The sequence below is a fragment of the Pan paniscus genome, chromosome 16, assembly GCF_029289425.2.
Source record: "Pan paniscus chromosome 16, NHGRI_mPanPan1-v2.0_pri, whole genome shotgun sequence".
NCBI classification, from domain to species: domain Eukaryota; kingdom Metazoa; phylum Chordata; class Mammalia; order Primates; family Hominidae; genus Pan; species Pan paniscus.
The window spans coordinates 30,418,664-30,435,417 of NC_073265.2; the positions used below are offsets into that span (position 1 = coordinate 30,418,664).

Sequence of the window (16,754 nt, forward strand, 5' to 3'; positions counted from 1 at the left end):
AGAGTCTCCCTCTGTCAGCCAGGCTAAAGTGCAGTGGTGAGATCTTGGCTCACTGCAGCCTCTGCTTCCTGGGTTCAAGTGATTCTCCTGCCTCAGCCTCCCAAGTAGCTGGGATTACAGGCATGTGCCACCACGCCTGGCTAATTTTTGTATTTTTAGTAGAGATGGGGTTTCACCATATTGGCCAGGCTGGTCTCGAACTCCTAACCTCAAGTGATCCACCCACCTTGGTGTCCCAAAGTGCTAGGATTTACAGGTGTGAGCCACCACGCCTGGCCCCCTACCCTTTCTTCTTGAATCAGTTTTAGTAATTTGTGATTTTCAGTGAATTTGTCCATAAAACTAAGTTGATCAACTTGTGGGCATAGCATTGTCTGTAGTATTCCTTTATCCTTTAAATGTATGTAGAGTCTAAAATGATAGCCCCTCTTTCATTCTTCGTTGTTGTTGCTCTTTCATTCTTCTTTTTTTTTTTGAGACATAGTCTTGCTCTGTCACCCAGAGCTGGAGTGCAGTGGCACGATCTCAGCTTACATTGCATCCACTGCCTCCCCAGTTTAAGCAATTCTCCTGCTTTAGCCTCGTGAGTAGCTGGGATTACAGGTGTGGGCCACCATGCCTGGTTAATTTTTGTATTTTCAGTAGAGACAGGGTTTCACCATGTTGGCCAGGCTCGTCTTGAACTCCTGACCTCAAGCGATCCACCCGCCTTGGCCTCCCAAAGTGCTGGGATTACAGGCGTGACCCACCTCACCCTGCCCAGCTCTGAAGACATTTCAAAGTAACCTTTTATAATGAGTATGTTAACTTTTTTAGAGTTTCTATGCTTAAGATATATTAGACGGCCGGGCGCAGTGGCTCATGCCTATAATCCCAGCACTTTGGGAGGCTGAGGCGGGTGAATCACCCGAGGTCTGGAGTTCGAGACCCGCTTGACCAACATGAGAAACCCTGTCTCTACTAAAAATACAAAATTAGTCGGGTGGGGTGGTGCTTGCCTGTAATCCCAGCTACTCAGGAGGCTGAGGCAGGAGAATCACTTGAACCCAGGAGGCAGAGGTTGTGGTGAGCTGAGATCGCATCATTGCACTCCAGCCTGGGCAACAAGAGCAAAACTCCATCTCAAAAATAAAATAAAATAAAATAAAGATATACATAATATTATCCTTAGAGATGAGGAACATTTATCAGAATTCACATGTTCCTAATACTTATGTTCTCATTAATTTTCACTGCATCCAATTCAGGTAATTTACCCAAAAAATGACAAGAAACTTTTAAGGTTTCTGGATAAAGAAGTTTGAATTTTTTTTTTTTTTTAAGACAGAGTCTTGCTCTGTCACCAGGCTGTATTACAGTGGCGCGATCTCGGCTCACTGCAACCTCCGACTCCCTGGTTCAAGCGATTCTCCTGCCTCAGCCTCCCGAGTAGTTGGGATTACAGGTATGCGCCACCACGCCCAGCGAATTTTTGTATTTTTAGTAGAGATGGGGTTTCACCATGTTGGCCAGACTGGTCTCAATCTCCTGACCTTGTGATCCACCCGCCTCAGTCTCCCAAAGTACTGGGATTACAGGCCTGAGCCACCGCACCAGCCAAGAAGTTTGAACTTTTAAAGTTAAAAGTATGCCATGCCTCTCAAGAAAAAAATCTCATGCTCTCGACTGGGTGTTGTGGCTCACGCCTGTAATCCCAGCACTTTGGGAGGCTGAGGCAAATAGATTGCTTGAGGTCAGGAGTTTAAGACCAGACTGGCCAACATGGTGAAACCCTATCTCTACCAAAAATACAAAAACTATCTGGGCATGGTGGTGCATGCTTGTAATCCCAGCTACTCAGGAGGCTGAGGAGGGAGAATTGCTTCAACCCAGGAGGTGGAGGTTGCAATGAGCCAAGATCGGGTCACTGCACTCCAGCCTGGGTGACAGAGTGAGGCCCTGCCACAAAAAAAAAAAAAAAGAAAAGAAAAAAATCTCACGCTCTCAATGGTGATTACTACAAAAATTACAGGTGGCAATATAATTGGTTAATGCTTTTAGAAAGCAACTTAGCAAGAGCTGTAAAAAACAATTGTTAAAAACAAACTTTGATTTGCAAGTTCTAATATTGGATTTTCATTCTAACAAAGTGATCCAAGATACGGAAAAAGCTTTATGCATGAAATCATTGGAAACAACCTGAACATACCCAAATAGTTAAATAAGCCATACTATATCTTCTTAGGACTATCATGCAGTCATTAAAAATCTTCAGTTTGTGTAGCAGCACAGGAAAGCATGCATGAGGCAGGAAAAATACACATGTATGGTTACAACTATGTAGTGGGAAAAAAGTCCTATCCGTAGAGGCTGGAATTAACAAAAATGTCAGCTGCTTTTTCCATTGGGTTAGAAAAATAAGTACATTTTTCTCTGTTTTTCTGTATTTTTCAAATTCTATTTTATTTTATTCATTTTGTAGAGACAGGATCTTGCTCTGTTGCCCAGGTCGGAGTGCAGTGTTGGGATCCTAGCACACCAGCCTCAAGCAATCTTCCCACCTTGGCCTCCCAAAGAGCTAGGATTATAAGCGTGAGCCACCATGCCCAGCCATTTTCCAAATTCTATTTAATAGCATGTTAATTTTAAAATAAAATATCTAGGCCAGGTGCGGCAGCTCACGCCTGTAATCCTAGCACTTTGGGAGACAGAGGCAGGCAGATCACATGAGGTAAGGAGTTTGAGACCAGCCTGGCCAACATGGTAAAACCCTGTCTCTGCTAAAAATACAAAAATTAGCCATGTGCGTTGGTGCACACCTGTAATCCCAGCTACTCAGGAGACTGTGGCAGAAAAATCGCTTGAACCTGGGAGGCAGAGGTTGCAGTGAGCCGAGATCACCCTACTGCACTCCAGCCCAGGGGACAGAGCAAGATTCTGTCGAAAGAAAGAAAGGAAGAAAGGAAGAAAGGAAGGAAGGAAGGAAGGAAGGAAGGAAGGAAGGAAGGAAGAAAGGAAGGAAGGAAGGAAGGAAGAAAGACAGGAAAGACAGGAAAGACAGGAAAGAAAGAAAGGAAAGAAAGGAAAGGAAAGAAAGGAAGAAAGATCTAATATATCTGGCCAGGTGCAGTGGTTCGCGCCTGTAATCCCGTCACTTTGGAAGGCCGAAGCCAAGGCTGGTGGCTCTCCTGAGGTCAAGAGTTCAAGACCAGCCTGGCCAACATGGTGAAACCCCATTTCTACTAAAGATACAAAAATTAATCGGGTCTGGTGGTGCACATCTGTAGTCCCAGCTACTCAGAAGGCTGAGGTGGGAGGATCACTTGAGGCTGGGAGGCAGAGGTTGCAGCAAACCGAGATTGTGCCACTGCACTCCAGCCTGGGTGTCAGAGTGAGACCCTGTCTCAAAAAAAATACAAATAAAATGAATAAAAAATAAAATATCTAATGAAATGTTGGCTGTTAGGATTTAAAATAAAAAAAAATAATATAAAAAGCACAATAGAAAAATACATAATATGAAATGATGAAACATCAAAACAGAAAAATACATCTCAAAAGCACAATGATTGTATTTACAGTATAATTGTAACTGTGTTTCAAGTGTGTGTGTGTGTATGGTGAGAGAGAGAGAAAATAGAAAGAAAAATATCAAAATGCCAGGAAGGATTGTATAAAGTAGGGTTGTAGTTATTTTTTTCTCTTATTTTCTAAATTTTCTGTAAGTTATTTGTGTTACTTTTAAAATAAATACCCTTTTGACAAATTACCTGGCTGACTCATAGGGAGTCAATTGCACCCAGGCACCGTAGTTTACCCCAGGCCTCATCTCAGCTTGCTGCTGGGACATGCGTTGTCTCAAAACGATATGATGCCTATAGGGAATTAAAGTTCTATTGTGCCATAATTTATCAAGCTCTTAGACAGATAGGGGCAAAGCCACTGCAGTGACTTTTCGTACTATAGCTGAAAGAACGCTGAATGGAACAAGAAGCCAAGAAACACTGGTTCTGTTTTCAGTGCTGCATTTTTGTCCAGGGTAGTCATTTAACCCCCTTTCCTTATTCCAATACTAAAAGGGTCAGATTACTTGTGAGTCGCTAATTATAGGTTATGTACAGAAAAGTCAGCCGAGTAGAAGAGATACAGAAAATTAGTGGTAGACTAGAGCAAGACTCCAAGAGTTTGGGAAGCATGGTTTATGACCTCTCAGACTAGGAAAATATAGAGTAAGTAAAGAACTCAACAATGGTTCGAGACAAAAATGCAGGATTTCCCAAAATGTAGACAAGAAATCTGGGCAATGGCGCACAGCACTAGCAACAGGTCTTGCGTTAACAGGAATTTTTTTGGACTTTATCTAGCAAAGAACAGAAATTCATCGTAAGGTGTAACCGCACACACAGAATTTAGGTAGGCACTCCAGGCTAGAATTAAGATGTAGAGAAAAGTGCTGTTTCAGGTATAGATGAGTGTTTCACTTGAGAAAATACTGTAATGAAGACCCAAAGGCTCATTTAGTTTGGGGAGTCTAGTAGTTATCAAACACACTGTCCAGTAGAACTTTTTTTTACTCTTTTTTTTTCTGAGACATTATCTTGCTCTGTCGCCCAGGCTGGAGTCCAGTGGTGCAATCTTGGCTCACTGCAACCTCCGCCTCCCGGGTTCAAGTGATTCTCCCGCCTCTGCCTCCTGAATAGCTGGGACTACAGGTGCGCGCCACCACGCCGGGCTAATTTTTTTTTTTTAGATGGAGTTTTGCTCTTGTCACCCAGACTGGAGTGCAGTGGCATGATCTTGGCTCACTGCAACCTCTGCCTCCCTGGTTCAAATGATTCTCTCACCTCAGTTTCCTGAGTAGTTGGGATTACAGGCACCTGCCAGCATACCTGGATAATTTTTGTATTTTTAGTAGACAGAGGGTTTCACCATGTTGGCCAGGCTGGTCTCAAAGTCCTGACCTCAATTGATCCACCTGCCTCGGTCTCCCAAAGTGCTGGGATTACAGACGTGAGCCACTGTGCCTGGCTTTTTTTTTTTTTTGCTACAGAGTCTCAGTCTGTTGCCCAGGCTGGAGTGCAGTGGTGCGATGTCAGCTCATTGCAACCTCCACCTCTCAGGTTCAAGTGATTCTCCTGCCTCAGCCTCCCAAGTAACTGGGATTACTTGTGCGCTATCACGCCTGACTAATTTTTGTATTTTTTGTAGAGACAGAGTTTCACCATATTGGCCAGGCTGGTCTCCAACTCCTGACTTCAGGTGATTCGCCTGCCTCAGCCTCCCAAAGTGCTGGGATTACAGGCATTAGCCACCTTACCCGGCAGAAAAATCCTTTTTTTTTTTTGAGACGGAGTCTCGCTCTGTCACCCAGGCTGGAGTGCAGTGGTGTGATCTCGGCTCACTGCAACCTCTGCCTCCCAGGTTCAAGCAATTCTCCTGCCTTAGCCTCCCAAGTAGCTGGAATTACAGGCAAGTGCCACCACGTCCAGCTAATTTTTGTATTTTTAGTAGAGACAGGGTTTCACCGTCTTGGCCAGGCTGGTCTCAAACTCCTGACCTTGTGATCCACCTGCCTCGGCCTCCCAAAGTGCTGGGATTACATGCGTGAGCCACTGCGCCCAGCCTGAGGGGTACTACCTTGTACTTTTTTCTTTTTTTTTTTTTACATTGTACTTTATAGCATGTATGTAAATATGTTATGAGTAGTAACTGAATGGTCTTGCAGATCACCTGAGGTCAGGAGTTCAAGACCAGCAACTGAATGGTTCCATAAGAAGCTAAATGAAGTTCAAGAATTTTACAGGAATCCATGCCTTTTGCAGAGTAAACCTAGACTGACCACATACCGGGCTCAATCTGAAGATGCATTCACCAAAGATGAACCAGTAACTACTTTGGCCCCAAGTGACTTTCTAAACTAAGTATAAGGTGAGACAAGGCAACTGCAGGGCTGAGCCAACTGCCCTCAGGCCTGCCTTAATCTTAACCTCAGACTAGATCTGGGCTCTGGAGTTCGGAAAGGCAAAAAAATTCTTTCAGTGGCAGTCAGAATCAGCTAGTGCAGACAAGGATGCTGCTGATCTTAGATTGTTCCTAAGAGCAAAAAGAATAACAGAGTCGAATCACAGATTTATGAACTGGACTCTGGACCTAGAAATCCAGACATTTCCTTCCACCCTGACCCAATTAAGAAAAGTGAGAGATTGTTTTTTTAAGTAGAGTATGACAAAACAGGTTTATTGGTTATTTTACACAAAAGAATGTTAGCAATTTGCAAGCATTCAATACTTTAAAAGGCTCAATACAAGCTGCCTTCCTTTCAACCTAAGAAAGTATACTAACTCCAGGCAAATAGAATGGAGTCAGACTTCAAGTTTATATAACAGACAAACTAAAAAGAAACCCAGGGACCCTGCTTTGTTAGGAAAATGGACAAAACCAGCTAAAAATAAAGGAAATAAAAACAAATTAAAATAAAGATATTGGCTGGGCACGGTGGCTCACACCTGTAATCCCAGCACTTTGGAAGGCCAAGGCGGGTGGACCACAAGGTCAGTCAGGAGTTCAAGACCAGCCTGGCCAACATGGTGAAACCCCATCTCTACTAAAAATACAAAAATTAGCCAGGCGTGGTGGCATGCGCCTGTAATCCCAGCTACTCAGGAGGCTGAGGCAGGAGAATTGCTTGAACCCGGGAGGCGGAGGTTGCAGTGAGCAGAGATCACGCCACTGCACTCCAGCCTGGGTGACAGAGTGAGACTCCATCAAAAAACAAATAAAACAAAAATTAAATTATTGATTCCTATAACATTATTTGCCTAAGAGACAGACAAAACATTCAACATTCAAACATAAAGTTAATATTATATTTTAAAAAGGAAAAAAGTGGTTACTCTGGGCACACTGCCTATGGTGTAGCCCTGCTCCACAAGGAGCGGTAAAAAAAAAAAAAAAAACAAATAAATAAAAAGGAAAAAAGTACTGGTAAAGTTATCAGGTACCAATTTTTAAAATGAATTGTTAATAGTTTTACCAGGTCTCTTCAAAGGAATCCAAAAGTCAAGAAGCAAAACAAAATTTGAAAATGATGGAGTCTTCCTGATACTAAGCCCAAGATTCTTCCTTTCTTCAAATCCTCTAAACCCAAATTATGAGAAATAATGCACTCTGGTCACTGAGAACATTTCTACACAGTGACATAATCAGAAATTATACTTCTTCCATTATTTAACTTATTCATTCTCATTGTCCACATACCAGGAACACAGGAGTAAGCAAGAGGATATAATTTTCTCCTGTGACTGAAGCATTACTACATTTACAACATGAGAAACCTGGGCACTGTGGAAAGCCCTGATGGCAAAGGAAATAAGCCATCTGCATGGCCTTAAGAACAAACTGCCCATCTCTAGGGCAGATTTAGAAAAGGACTTATCCAGGAATCGATCTTCTCCAAGGCTGGACAGGGAGGGAGTGTGGAAACCACAGCCTTTCTGATAGGATAAAAAGTGTCACTTGGAGACACTCTGGTTTCCTGAGGAAAGGAAGACATTGAAACAGCCTGTTTTGTGCATTTTAAATCTTCCTTGTTTTCCACCATCAATAACTGTTCTGTCTCCTCTTTCAAAGATAAACTTGCCTGAAACTCATGTTTGGGTGTCATAAAGTGTTCTTTCTGAGTTATTCTCTGGTCCTCTGACCCCTTTGACTCTGTGCAAATGAGTTTGTTACTGGAATCCTCACTGGTTTCCCCTTCCTCTGCGGGAGGTAGATGTTGAGGATTTGTAGCTTGTTTATTCAAAGATTCTTCTTTCAGTAAATTCACATCCCCGTGAAAGTCTTGAGATGTAAAACTTGGAGCTTTATCTATCCTAAAATTTTTACCAAATAAGAAGCCTTTGACTTTCTCCTCTTTCCCTGCTGTCTCTGTCACTAATTTCTTTGGCTGTAGCACTGTCCTTATCAGGAGTCCCTGTGCATTCACCCTATATTCTCTTGCAGCTTTCTCCCTGCGCTGCTTCTGGAAGTCCTTGAATTGAAGCAGTTCCTCTGGCAGCTCCATACATGTAGGCTAAGAAGAGAAAGCGAACACAAGTTTATTATAACTAAACTTCTGAATGTGGTACTTAAAATCACTTTTTTTTTTGTTTTTGAGACAGAGTCTCACTCTGTCGCCCAGGCTGAAGTGCAGTGGCACGATCTTGGCTCACTGCAAGCTCTGCATCCTGGGTTCAGCCCATTCTCCTGCCTCAGCCTCCCAAGTAGCTGGGACTACAGGCGCCTGCCACCACGCCTAATTTTTTTTCTATTGTTAGTAGAGACAGAGTTTCACTGCGTTAGCCAAGATGGTCTCCATCTCCTGACCTCGTGATCCACCTGCCTCGGCCTCCCAAAGTGCTGGGATTACAGTCATGAGCCATCGTGCCCGGCCTGAAATCACTTCTGTTGTACCAAATGGTAATTGGTAAATGAGAGTCTATTCAAATGTGTTCATATAGCACCCTCTGGTGTCTTCAATTATAGTAGTATCATTTTTCTAGTAATTTCAATATTTTGAAAAGGCAGTGAATCCATAGGGCTGTGTGTCTGTGTGTGTATGCACGTATGTATAAAGATTATACAGGAAAAGTTAGTCTCCCTTCCAGCCTGGCCTCAGCTGCCTTAGCAGGTACATCTTCTTAGAGCAGTTTCTTGTGTTATCTCCCAAAGACAGTCTACTCATGTATGATCATATACATATTTTTTTCATTGGATTACATTTTTATTTTCCTCCAAATTTTTATTTTGTTATCTCTTTCAGGTTTTGGGAAGTTTTTTGTTTTGTTTTGTTTTTTTAGACAGGGTCTTGCTCTGTTGCCTTGGCTGGAGTGCAATGGTGTGATCATGGCTCACTGTAACCTATAACACCTGGCCTTTAGTGATCCTCCTGCCTCAGCCTCCTGAGTAGCTGGAAGCACAGGTGCATGCCACCACGCCTTGCTAATTTTTGTGGGGTTTTTTTTTTGAGACAGGGCCTTGCTCTGTCACCCAGGCTGAAGTACAGTGGTGTGATCATGGCTTACTGCAATCTCCACCTCCTGGGCTCAAGCAATCCTCCCACGTCAGCCTCCCCCACTCAGAGTAGCTGCAACTTCAGATGTGTGCCACCACGCCTGGCTAATATTTAATTTTTTTGTAGAGACAGGGTTTCACTATGCTGGCCAGGCTGGTCTTGAACCCCTGGGCTCAAGTGATCCTCCCACCTCAGCCTCCCAAAGTGCTGGGATTATAGGCATGAGCCACCACACCCGGCATCCGATTATATTTTTTAGCTGCTTGTATGGATATCAAAAATCTAGTAATTTTTACATTTGTACCCAGGCACTTTATAAATTGTCTTTTTGTTTGTGGTAGTCTTTTTCAGTTGTTTCTCTTCAGTTTTTAGTTGTATAACTGGCAAGTCGTAATTCTGATTCCTTTTTTCAATTCCCATAGCTCATATTTTATTTTCTAATTTCACTGGCTAATAGCTTCAAAAATGCTAAAATAGTGGTGATAGTCACAATTTTTGTACTGTTCCTGATATTAGTGTTCTCAAACAAATATGCAGTCTTCTCTCTTGTGATACTTTCCATATCCATGGGTTCTGCATCCATGGATTCAACCAACTGTAGATTGCAATAGTCAGGAAAAAGTGGCTCACGCCTGTAATCCCAGCACTTTGGGAGGCTGAGGTGGGTGGATCACTTGAGGTCAGGATTTCCAGACCAGTCTGACCAACATGGCCAAACCCCATCTCTACTAAAAATATAAAAATTAGCTGAGCACGGTAGCACATGCTTTTAATCCCAGCTACTCAGGAGGCTGAGGGAGGAGAATCACTTGAACTCAGGAGGCGGAGGTTGCAACGAGCCAAGATTGCACCACTGCACTCCAGCCTGGGTGACGAGCAAGACTCTGTCTCAAAAAAAAAAAAAAAAAAAAAATCAGAAAAAAAAAGAATGGTTGCATTTGAAATGATGATGCACAAACTTTTTTTTCCATGTCATTATTCCCTAAACAATGCAATATAACAACTATTTACATAGCATTTACGTTGTATTAGCTATTATAAGTAATCTAAGAATGATTTGAAGTATAGGAGAGGATATGATAGTGAAAAATGAAAAAATGCTGCTGCACATTTCCGTATAACCTATACATATCCTCCCCTATACTTTAAATCATCCTTACATTTCATATAATGGACATACATTTCATCCATATATTTCTTTTTTTTTTCTTTTAGGAGATGGAGTTTTGCTCTTGTTGCCCAGGCTGAAGTACAATGGTGCACTCTCAGCTCACTGCAACCTCCACCTCCTGGGTTCAAGCAATTCTTTTTTTTTTTTTGAGATGGAGTTTCAAGCCCAGGCTGGAGTGCAATGGCGTGATCTCAGCTCACCGCAACCTCCGCCTCCCAGGTTCAAGCGATTCTCCTGCCTCAGCCTCCCGAGTAGCTGGGATTACAGGCATGCGCCACCACGCCCGGCTAATTTTGTATTTTTAGTAGAGATAGGGTTTCTCTATGTTGGTCAGGCTGGTATCAAACTCCTGACCTCAGGTTATCCGCTCGCCTCGGCCTCCCAAAGTGCTGGGATTACAGGCATGAGCCACCACACCCGGTCTGTTCAAGCAATTCTCCTGCCTCAGCCTCCCAAGTAGCTGGGATTACAGGCATGCACCACCATGCCCAGCTAATTTTTGTATTATTAGTAGAGACAGGGTTTCACCATGTTGGCCAGGCTGACCTCAGGTGAACCACCCACCTTGGCCTCCCAAAGTGCTGGGATTACAGGCATGAGCCACCACACCCGGCTCATCCATATGTTTCATATAATCATCCATACATTTCACATAAGGGACTTGAGCATTATGGGTTTTGGTATCCATGGGGGGATGTTGGAACCAATCCCCCACAGATACTGAGAGATGACTGTATATGTTTTATTATGTTAGAAAAGTTACCATCTATTCCAACTTTGACCAATAATGCATGTAGAATATTATAATTTATTCAGCATTTATAAGATAATCATAAGACTTTCTTGGCTCTACTGAAATGTATGATTTTGTCACACTGAACCATGCTTGCAACTAGAATCCAATGACACATTAAAAATAATAACATACATAGGGTTCATATAAAAAATGCTAGTATTAGGCCGGGTGCAGCGGCTCACGCCTTGTAATCCTAGCACTCTGGGAGGCCGAGGCGGGTGGATCACCTGAGGTCAGGAGTTCGAGACCAGCCTGACCAACATGGAGTAACCCCGTCTCTACTAAAAATACAAAATTAGCCAGGCGTGATGGCGCATGCCTGTAATCCCAGCTAATCAGGAGGCTGAGGCAGGAGAATCGCCTGAACCCAGGAGGTGGAGGTTGTAGTGAGCCGGTATCACACCACTTCACTCCAGCCTGGGCAACAAGAGCAAAACCCCATCTCAAAAAAAAAAAAAAAAAAAAAAAGCTAGTATTTTAAGATTTTATATCAATATTCATAAGTAAAATTGGTTTATAACAGCAACTGGCAAACTTTTCCTGTAAAGAACAAAACAGCAAATATTTTAGGCTTTGTGAGCCATAGTCTCATATACTACTTCTACTACTTTTTTTTTTAACAATCCTTTAAAAATGTAAAAATTGTTCTTAGCTCATGAGCTGGAGAAAACAGTCTGCAGGCCAGATTTGGCCAGCGGGCTATAGTTTGCCAAATCCTGATCTATAGTCTCCCTCCCCTCTTTTTCCTCCCTCTCCCTCCTCTTCCCCCTCCCCTTGTCCCCTCCACTCTCCTCCCTTCCCCTCCCCTTCCCTCTCATTTCTTGTCTTTTCTTTTCTTTTTCAGACAGAGTTTCTGCTGGTCACCCAGGCTGGAGTGCAGTGGCAGAATCTCGGCTCACTGCAACCCCTACCTCCTGGGTTCAAACAATTCTCCTGCCTCAGGCTCCCAAGTAGCTGGGACTACAGGTGCCCGCCACCATGCCCAGCTAATTTCTGTATTTTTTGTAGAGACGGGGTTTCACCATGTTTGCCAGGCTGATCTCAAACTCTTGACCTCAGGTGATCACCAGCCTCGGCCTCCCAAAGTACTGGGATTACAGGTATGAGCCACCGTACCTGGCCCTGGCCCTTTTTTTTGAGACAGTCATTGTTAATATTCATAGTATGCTTGAAAAATGATTGAAATTCTCAGTTTAATGCTTTTCCTTTTTTTCTTTTCTTTCTTCTTCTTCTTTTTTTTTTTTTTTTTGAGACAGAGTCTTGCTCTGTCACCCAGGCTGGAGTACAGTAGTGTCATCTCAGCTCACTGCAACCTCCACCTCCCGGGTTCAAGCTGTTCTCCTGCCTCGGCATCCTGAGTAGATGGGATTACAGGCATGTGCCACTACGCCTGGCTCATTTTTTGTATTTTTAGTAGAGATGGGGTTTCATCATGTTGGCCAGGCTGGTCTCAAACTCCTGACCTCAGGCCTATAGTTTTTTATATCTCTCTGCTGCATAAGAATAAATATGGAGGCCAAGCACAGTGGCTTATGCCTATAATCCCAGCACTTTGAGAGGCCAAGGCAGGCTCATCACCTAAGGTCAGGAATTCAAGACCAGCCTGGCCAACATGGTAAAACCCCATGTCTACTAAAAATACAAAAATTAACAGGGCATGGTGGCAGGTGCCTGTAATCCCAGCTACTCAGGAGGCTGAGGCAGGAGAATTCCTTGAACCCAGGAGGCGGAGGCTACAGTGAGCTGAGATCATACCACTGCACTCCAGCCTGAGTGACAGAGCGACACTCCATCTCAAAAAATAAAAATAGGCTGGGCGTGGTGGTTCATGCCTGTAATCCTAGCACTTTGGGAGGCCAAGGTGGGCGGATCACAAGGTCAGGAGTTTGAGACCAGCCTGGCCAACACGGTGAAACCCCATTTCTACTAAAAATACAAAAAATTAGCCAGGCATGGTGGCACATGCCTGTAATCCCAGTTACTCAGGAGGCTGAGGCAGGAGAATTGCTGGAACCCAGGAGGCGGAGTTTTCAGTGAGCTGAGATCATGTCATTGCACTCCAGCCTGGGCGACAGAGTGAGACTCTGTCTCAAAAAAAAAAATAAATAAATAAAATAAAATAAAATAAAAATATGGAAATATTAAACTTACCCATTCTTAGACAGAAGTATTTCTTGGATACCTAACTTAACATTATGAAAAAGTGAGGGGATGGATCATGCCCAAGCTGTTGCCCCTTCAAGATTATTTATCCCCAAGTTGACCCCATGAAAACTATTGCAGCTATGAAGAAAGGGTATCACTGTGTCTGCCTTCCTTGAGAAGGCAGAAAGGAGGTCCTGAAGACAGAGAGCTGCACCTACCTCAGTGCCTCCAAGCCGGTCTGCAGACCCTTCGCGATACGTGTTTAGGTAACCATCCACCAGGGTGGTTAGGTCAGACATCATCTCATCTAGGAGTGCCAAGCGAAGGGGTAACAGGTAGGTAGCTTCCAGGGCCAAAATTTTCAGTAAAGAGGGTGAAACAGGTCGGATGAACCATACTTCTGGATTTTCCTGGAGACAATAAAACAATTTCCTCTGAACAGTAAGCAAGACTTTAAAGAAAATAACTGTTTTAGGCTGGGCACAGTGGCTCACGCCTGTAATCCCAGCACTCTGGGAGGCTGAGGCAGGCGGATCACAAGGTCAAGACATCAAGACCATCCTGGCCAACAAGGTGAAACCCCATCTCTACTAAAAATACAAAAATTAGCTGGGCATGGTGGCACGCGCCTGTAGTCCCAGCTACTCAAGAAGCTGTGGCAGGAGAATCGCTTGAACCCGGGAGGCGGAGCTTGCAGGGTTGCAGTAAGCTGAGATTGCGCCACTGCACTCCAGCCTGGTGACAGAGCGAGACTCCGTCTCAAAAAAAGAAAAAAAAAAGAAAAGAAAAGAACTGTTTAAAGTATTGCTTAATTTAAGACACTATCATTTTCTTCTATTATTACCTTCTACTTTCACACTATTGATAGCCTTTGAGCATACACACGCTTGCACACATACTCCTACATTAACAGTGTGTGTGTAACAGAGAAAGAGAGGGGTAGAGGTTGGTCAATCAAGACTTCTCAAAGCTAGAGGCAGCAAACTTGATTATGTGAACAGAATTGCAGCCAATACAATTATGACCTAAGTTTGCATGCAAGGATGTCAGAAGGTAAAGAAAATTTACTTTACTTTGGGAGAAATAACTAGGGTGATTTTGGTTCCATTGCCTTGATCAAAATTCTCACAAAAATTTCCCCCTTGTCCCAGCTAGAAAATTTATTTAAGAGTGCTTATTTGTTTATTTATTTATTTATTTATTTATTATTTTTTGAGACAGAGTCTCACTCTGTTGCCCAGGCTGGAGTGCAGTGGCACGATCTCAGCTCACCGCAATGTCCGCCGCCCCTGCCCCCAACTCCAAGTTCAAGCAATTCTCCTGCCTCAGCCTCCTGAGTAGCTGAGACTACAGACACCTGCCACCATGCCCAGCTAATTTTTGTATTTTTAGTAGAGGAGATTTCACCATGTTAGTCAGGCTGGTCTTGAACTCCTGACCTCAGGTGATCCGCCCGCCTCAGCCTCCCAAAGTGTTGGGATTATAGGCGTGAGCCACCGAGCCCGGCCTAAGACTGCTTTTTAATTAATAGCCAACAAATCTGGATCCTGGCTTTTATCCACTTGAGACCAGATATAAACCATTCCCATTTGGTACAGTTAAGATTTTGGCAATGTTCATATGATAACATGGCAGCTGTCATTTTTCTACATAACAGGCTGATAATACTGCTCAGAAAACACTTGAAAAAAAATAATGTCATACAGGACATCCTTTAACACTCACCTGAATTAGTTTTTGTCTCTTTTCTAGAAAGGAGAGATATTTAGGGGCTACTTGAAGGTGTTTGATTAAACTCTCCTGCAAAGTAGTGATGCAGTTTGGAAGATAGCCACCCGTTTCCATGGAAAACTGAAGTACATCTGCTACCTGTGGTATTTTAAAAAGACAAACAGACCAGTTGAATATATACAGAGAGCTATCTCATGCCGGAAATATATTTAGAGAAATGTCTAAATAACATTTTCCCCAAGGACCCACACGATAGACCATGTCATCGGGAAATTTAAAGTTGTTCAGCCAACTTATTCTGAAAAATGAGAAAAAAAAACGGAATAAAAGCTCAATTTTTTTTTTTGAGGTGGAGTCTCGCTCTGTCGCTCAGGCTGGAGTGCAGTGGCATGATCTCAGCTCACTGCAACCTCCACTTCCCAGGTTCAAGTAATTCTCCTGCCTCAGCCTCCCGAGTAGCTGGGACTACAGGTGCAGGCTACCACGCCTGGCTAATTTTCAACTTTTTTTTTTTTAAGAGACAGGGTCGTCCAGGCTGGAGTGCAGTGGCTATTCACAGGCAGGATTCCACTACTGATGAGCACGGAGGTTCTGACCTGTTCCATGTCTGACCTGGACTCGTTCACCCTCACTTAGGCAACCTGGTGGTTCTCCCCGCTCCTGGGAGGCCACCACATTGATGCCAATCTCAGTACAGGCACCCAATCAGCACAGCGCCCTACAGTCCAAAACTCCTTAGCTCAAGCAATCCTCCCACTACAGCCTCCATAGTAACCATGACTACAGGCACAACCCATCACACCCAGCAACCCAACTTTGCGTTTCCTTAACTACTTTCTTTTTTCTTTTCTTTTCCTGAGACAGTCTTCCTCTGTCGCCCAGAGCTGGAGTGCAATGGTGTGATCTTGGCTCATTGCAACCTCCACCTCCCGGATTCAAGCAATTATCCTGCCTCAGCCTCCCGAGTAGCTGTGATTACAGGTGTGTGCCACCATGCCTGGCTAATTTTCATATTTTTAGTGCAGACAGGGTTTCACCATGTTGGCCAGGATAGTCTCGATCTCTTGACCTCGTGATCCGCCCGCCTTGGGCTCCCAAAGTGTTGGGATTACAAGCGCGAACCACTGCGCCAGGCACTTTTTTTTTTTTTTTTTTTTTGAGATAGGGTCTTGCTCTATCTCCCAGGATGGAGTACAACGCCACAATCATGGCTCACTGCAGCCTCGATCTTCCAAGTTCAAGGGATCTTCCCACCTCAGCCTCGAGTAGCTAGGACTACAGGCACATCCCACTATGCCTGGCTAGTATTCTTAAGATTTTTTTTTTTTTTTTTTTTTTTTTTTTTTTTTTTTTGAGACGGAGTCTCGCTCTGTCACCCAGGCTGGAGTGCAGTGGCGCGATCTCGGCTCACTGCAAGCTCCGCCTCCCGGGTTCACGCCATTCTCCTGCCTCAGCCTCTCCAAGTAGCTGGGACTACAGGCGCCCGCCACCACGCCCAGCTAATTTTTTGTATTTTTAGTACAGACAGGGTTTCACCGTGCTCTCGATCTCCTGACCTTGTGATCCGTGCGCCTCGCCCTCCCAAAGTGCTGGGATTACAAGTGTGAGCCACCGCGCCCGGCTTCTTAAAATTTTTTTGTAGAGACAATGTCTCACTACGTTGTTCAGGCTGATCTCGAATTCCTGGGCTCAAGCAATCCTCCTGTCTCGGCCTCCCAAAGTGTTGGGATTACAGGCGTGAGCCACTGCACCTAATGTTTTTTTTTTTCTCCTTGTGTTATAATACCTACCTGCCTTATGGTTATTTATTAGTCTTTGTTACCCTTTAGGGAATCAAGAAAGGAAGATAAAATTCAAGAATTATTTTTAGTGGGCTGAGA

At 43.8% G+C, this 16,754-nt stretch overlaps 1 protein-coding gene across 5 annotated transcripts in view; it reads right to left on the reverse strand.

The window, feature by feature from the left end:
- Nucleotides 1–4,030: 4,030 nt before the first annotated feature.
- The window catches only part of EXD1 (exonuclease 3'-5' domain containing 1), a 50,066-nt gene continuing 37,342 nt past the window's right edge, over nucleotides 4,031–16,754 (reverse strand). For all 5 annotated transcript variants that reach the window (XM_055098654.1, XM_055098653.1, XM_055098652.1 and 2 more), the window contains 3 exons: nucleotides 14,869–15,012; nucleotides 13,362–13,553; nucleotides 4,031–8,050 (listed from right to left, as the gene is read on the reverse strand). In XM_055098654.1, the coding sequence (XP_054954629.1) occupies nucleotides 7,388–8,050; nucleotides 13,362–13,553; nucleotides 14,869–15,012 (999 nt within the window). In that variant the 3' untranslated portion in view covers nucleotides 4,031–7,387. The remainder of the gene's footprint in view (nucleotides 8,051–13,361; nucleotides 13,554–14,868; nucleotides 15,013–16,754) is intronic.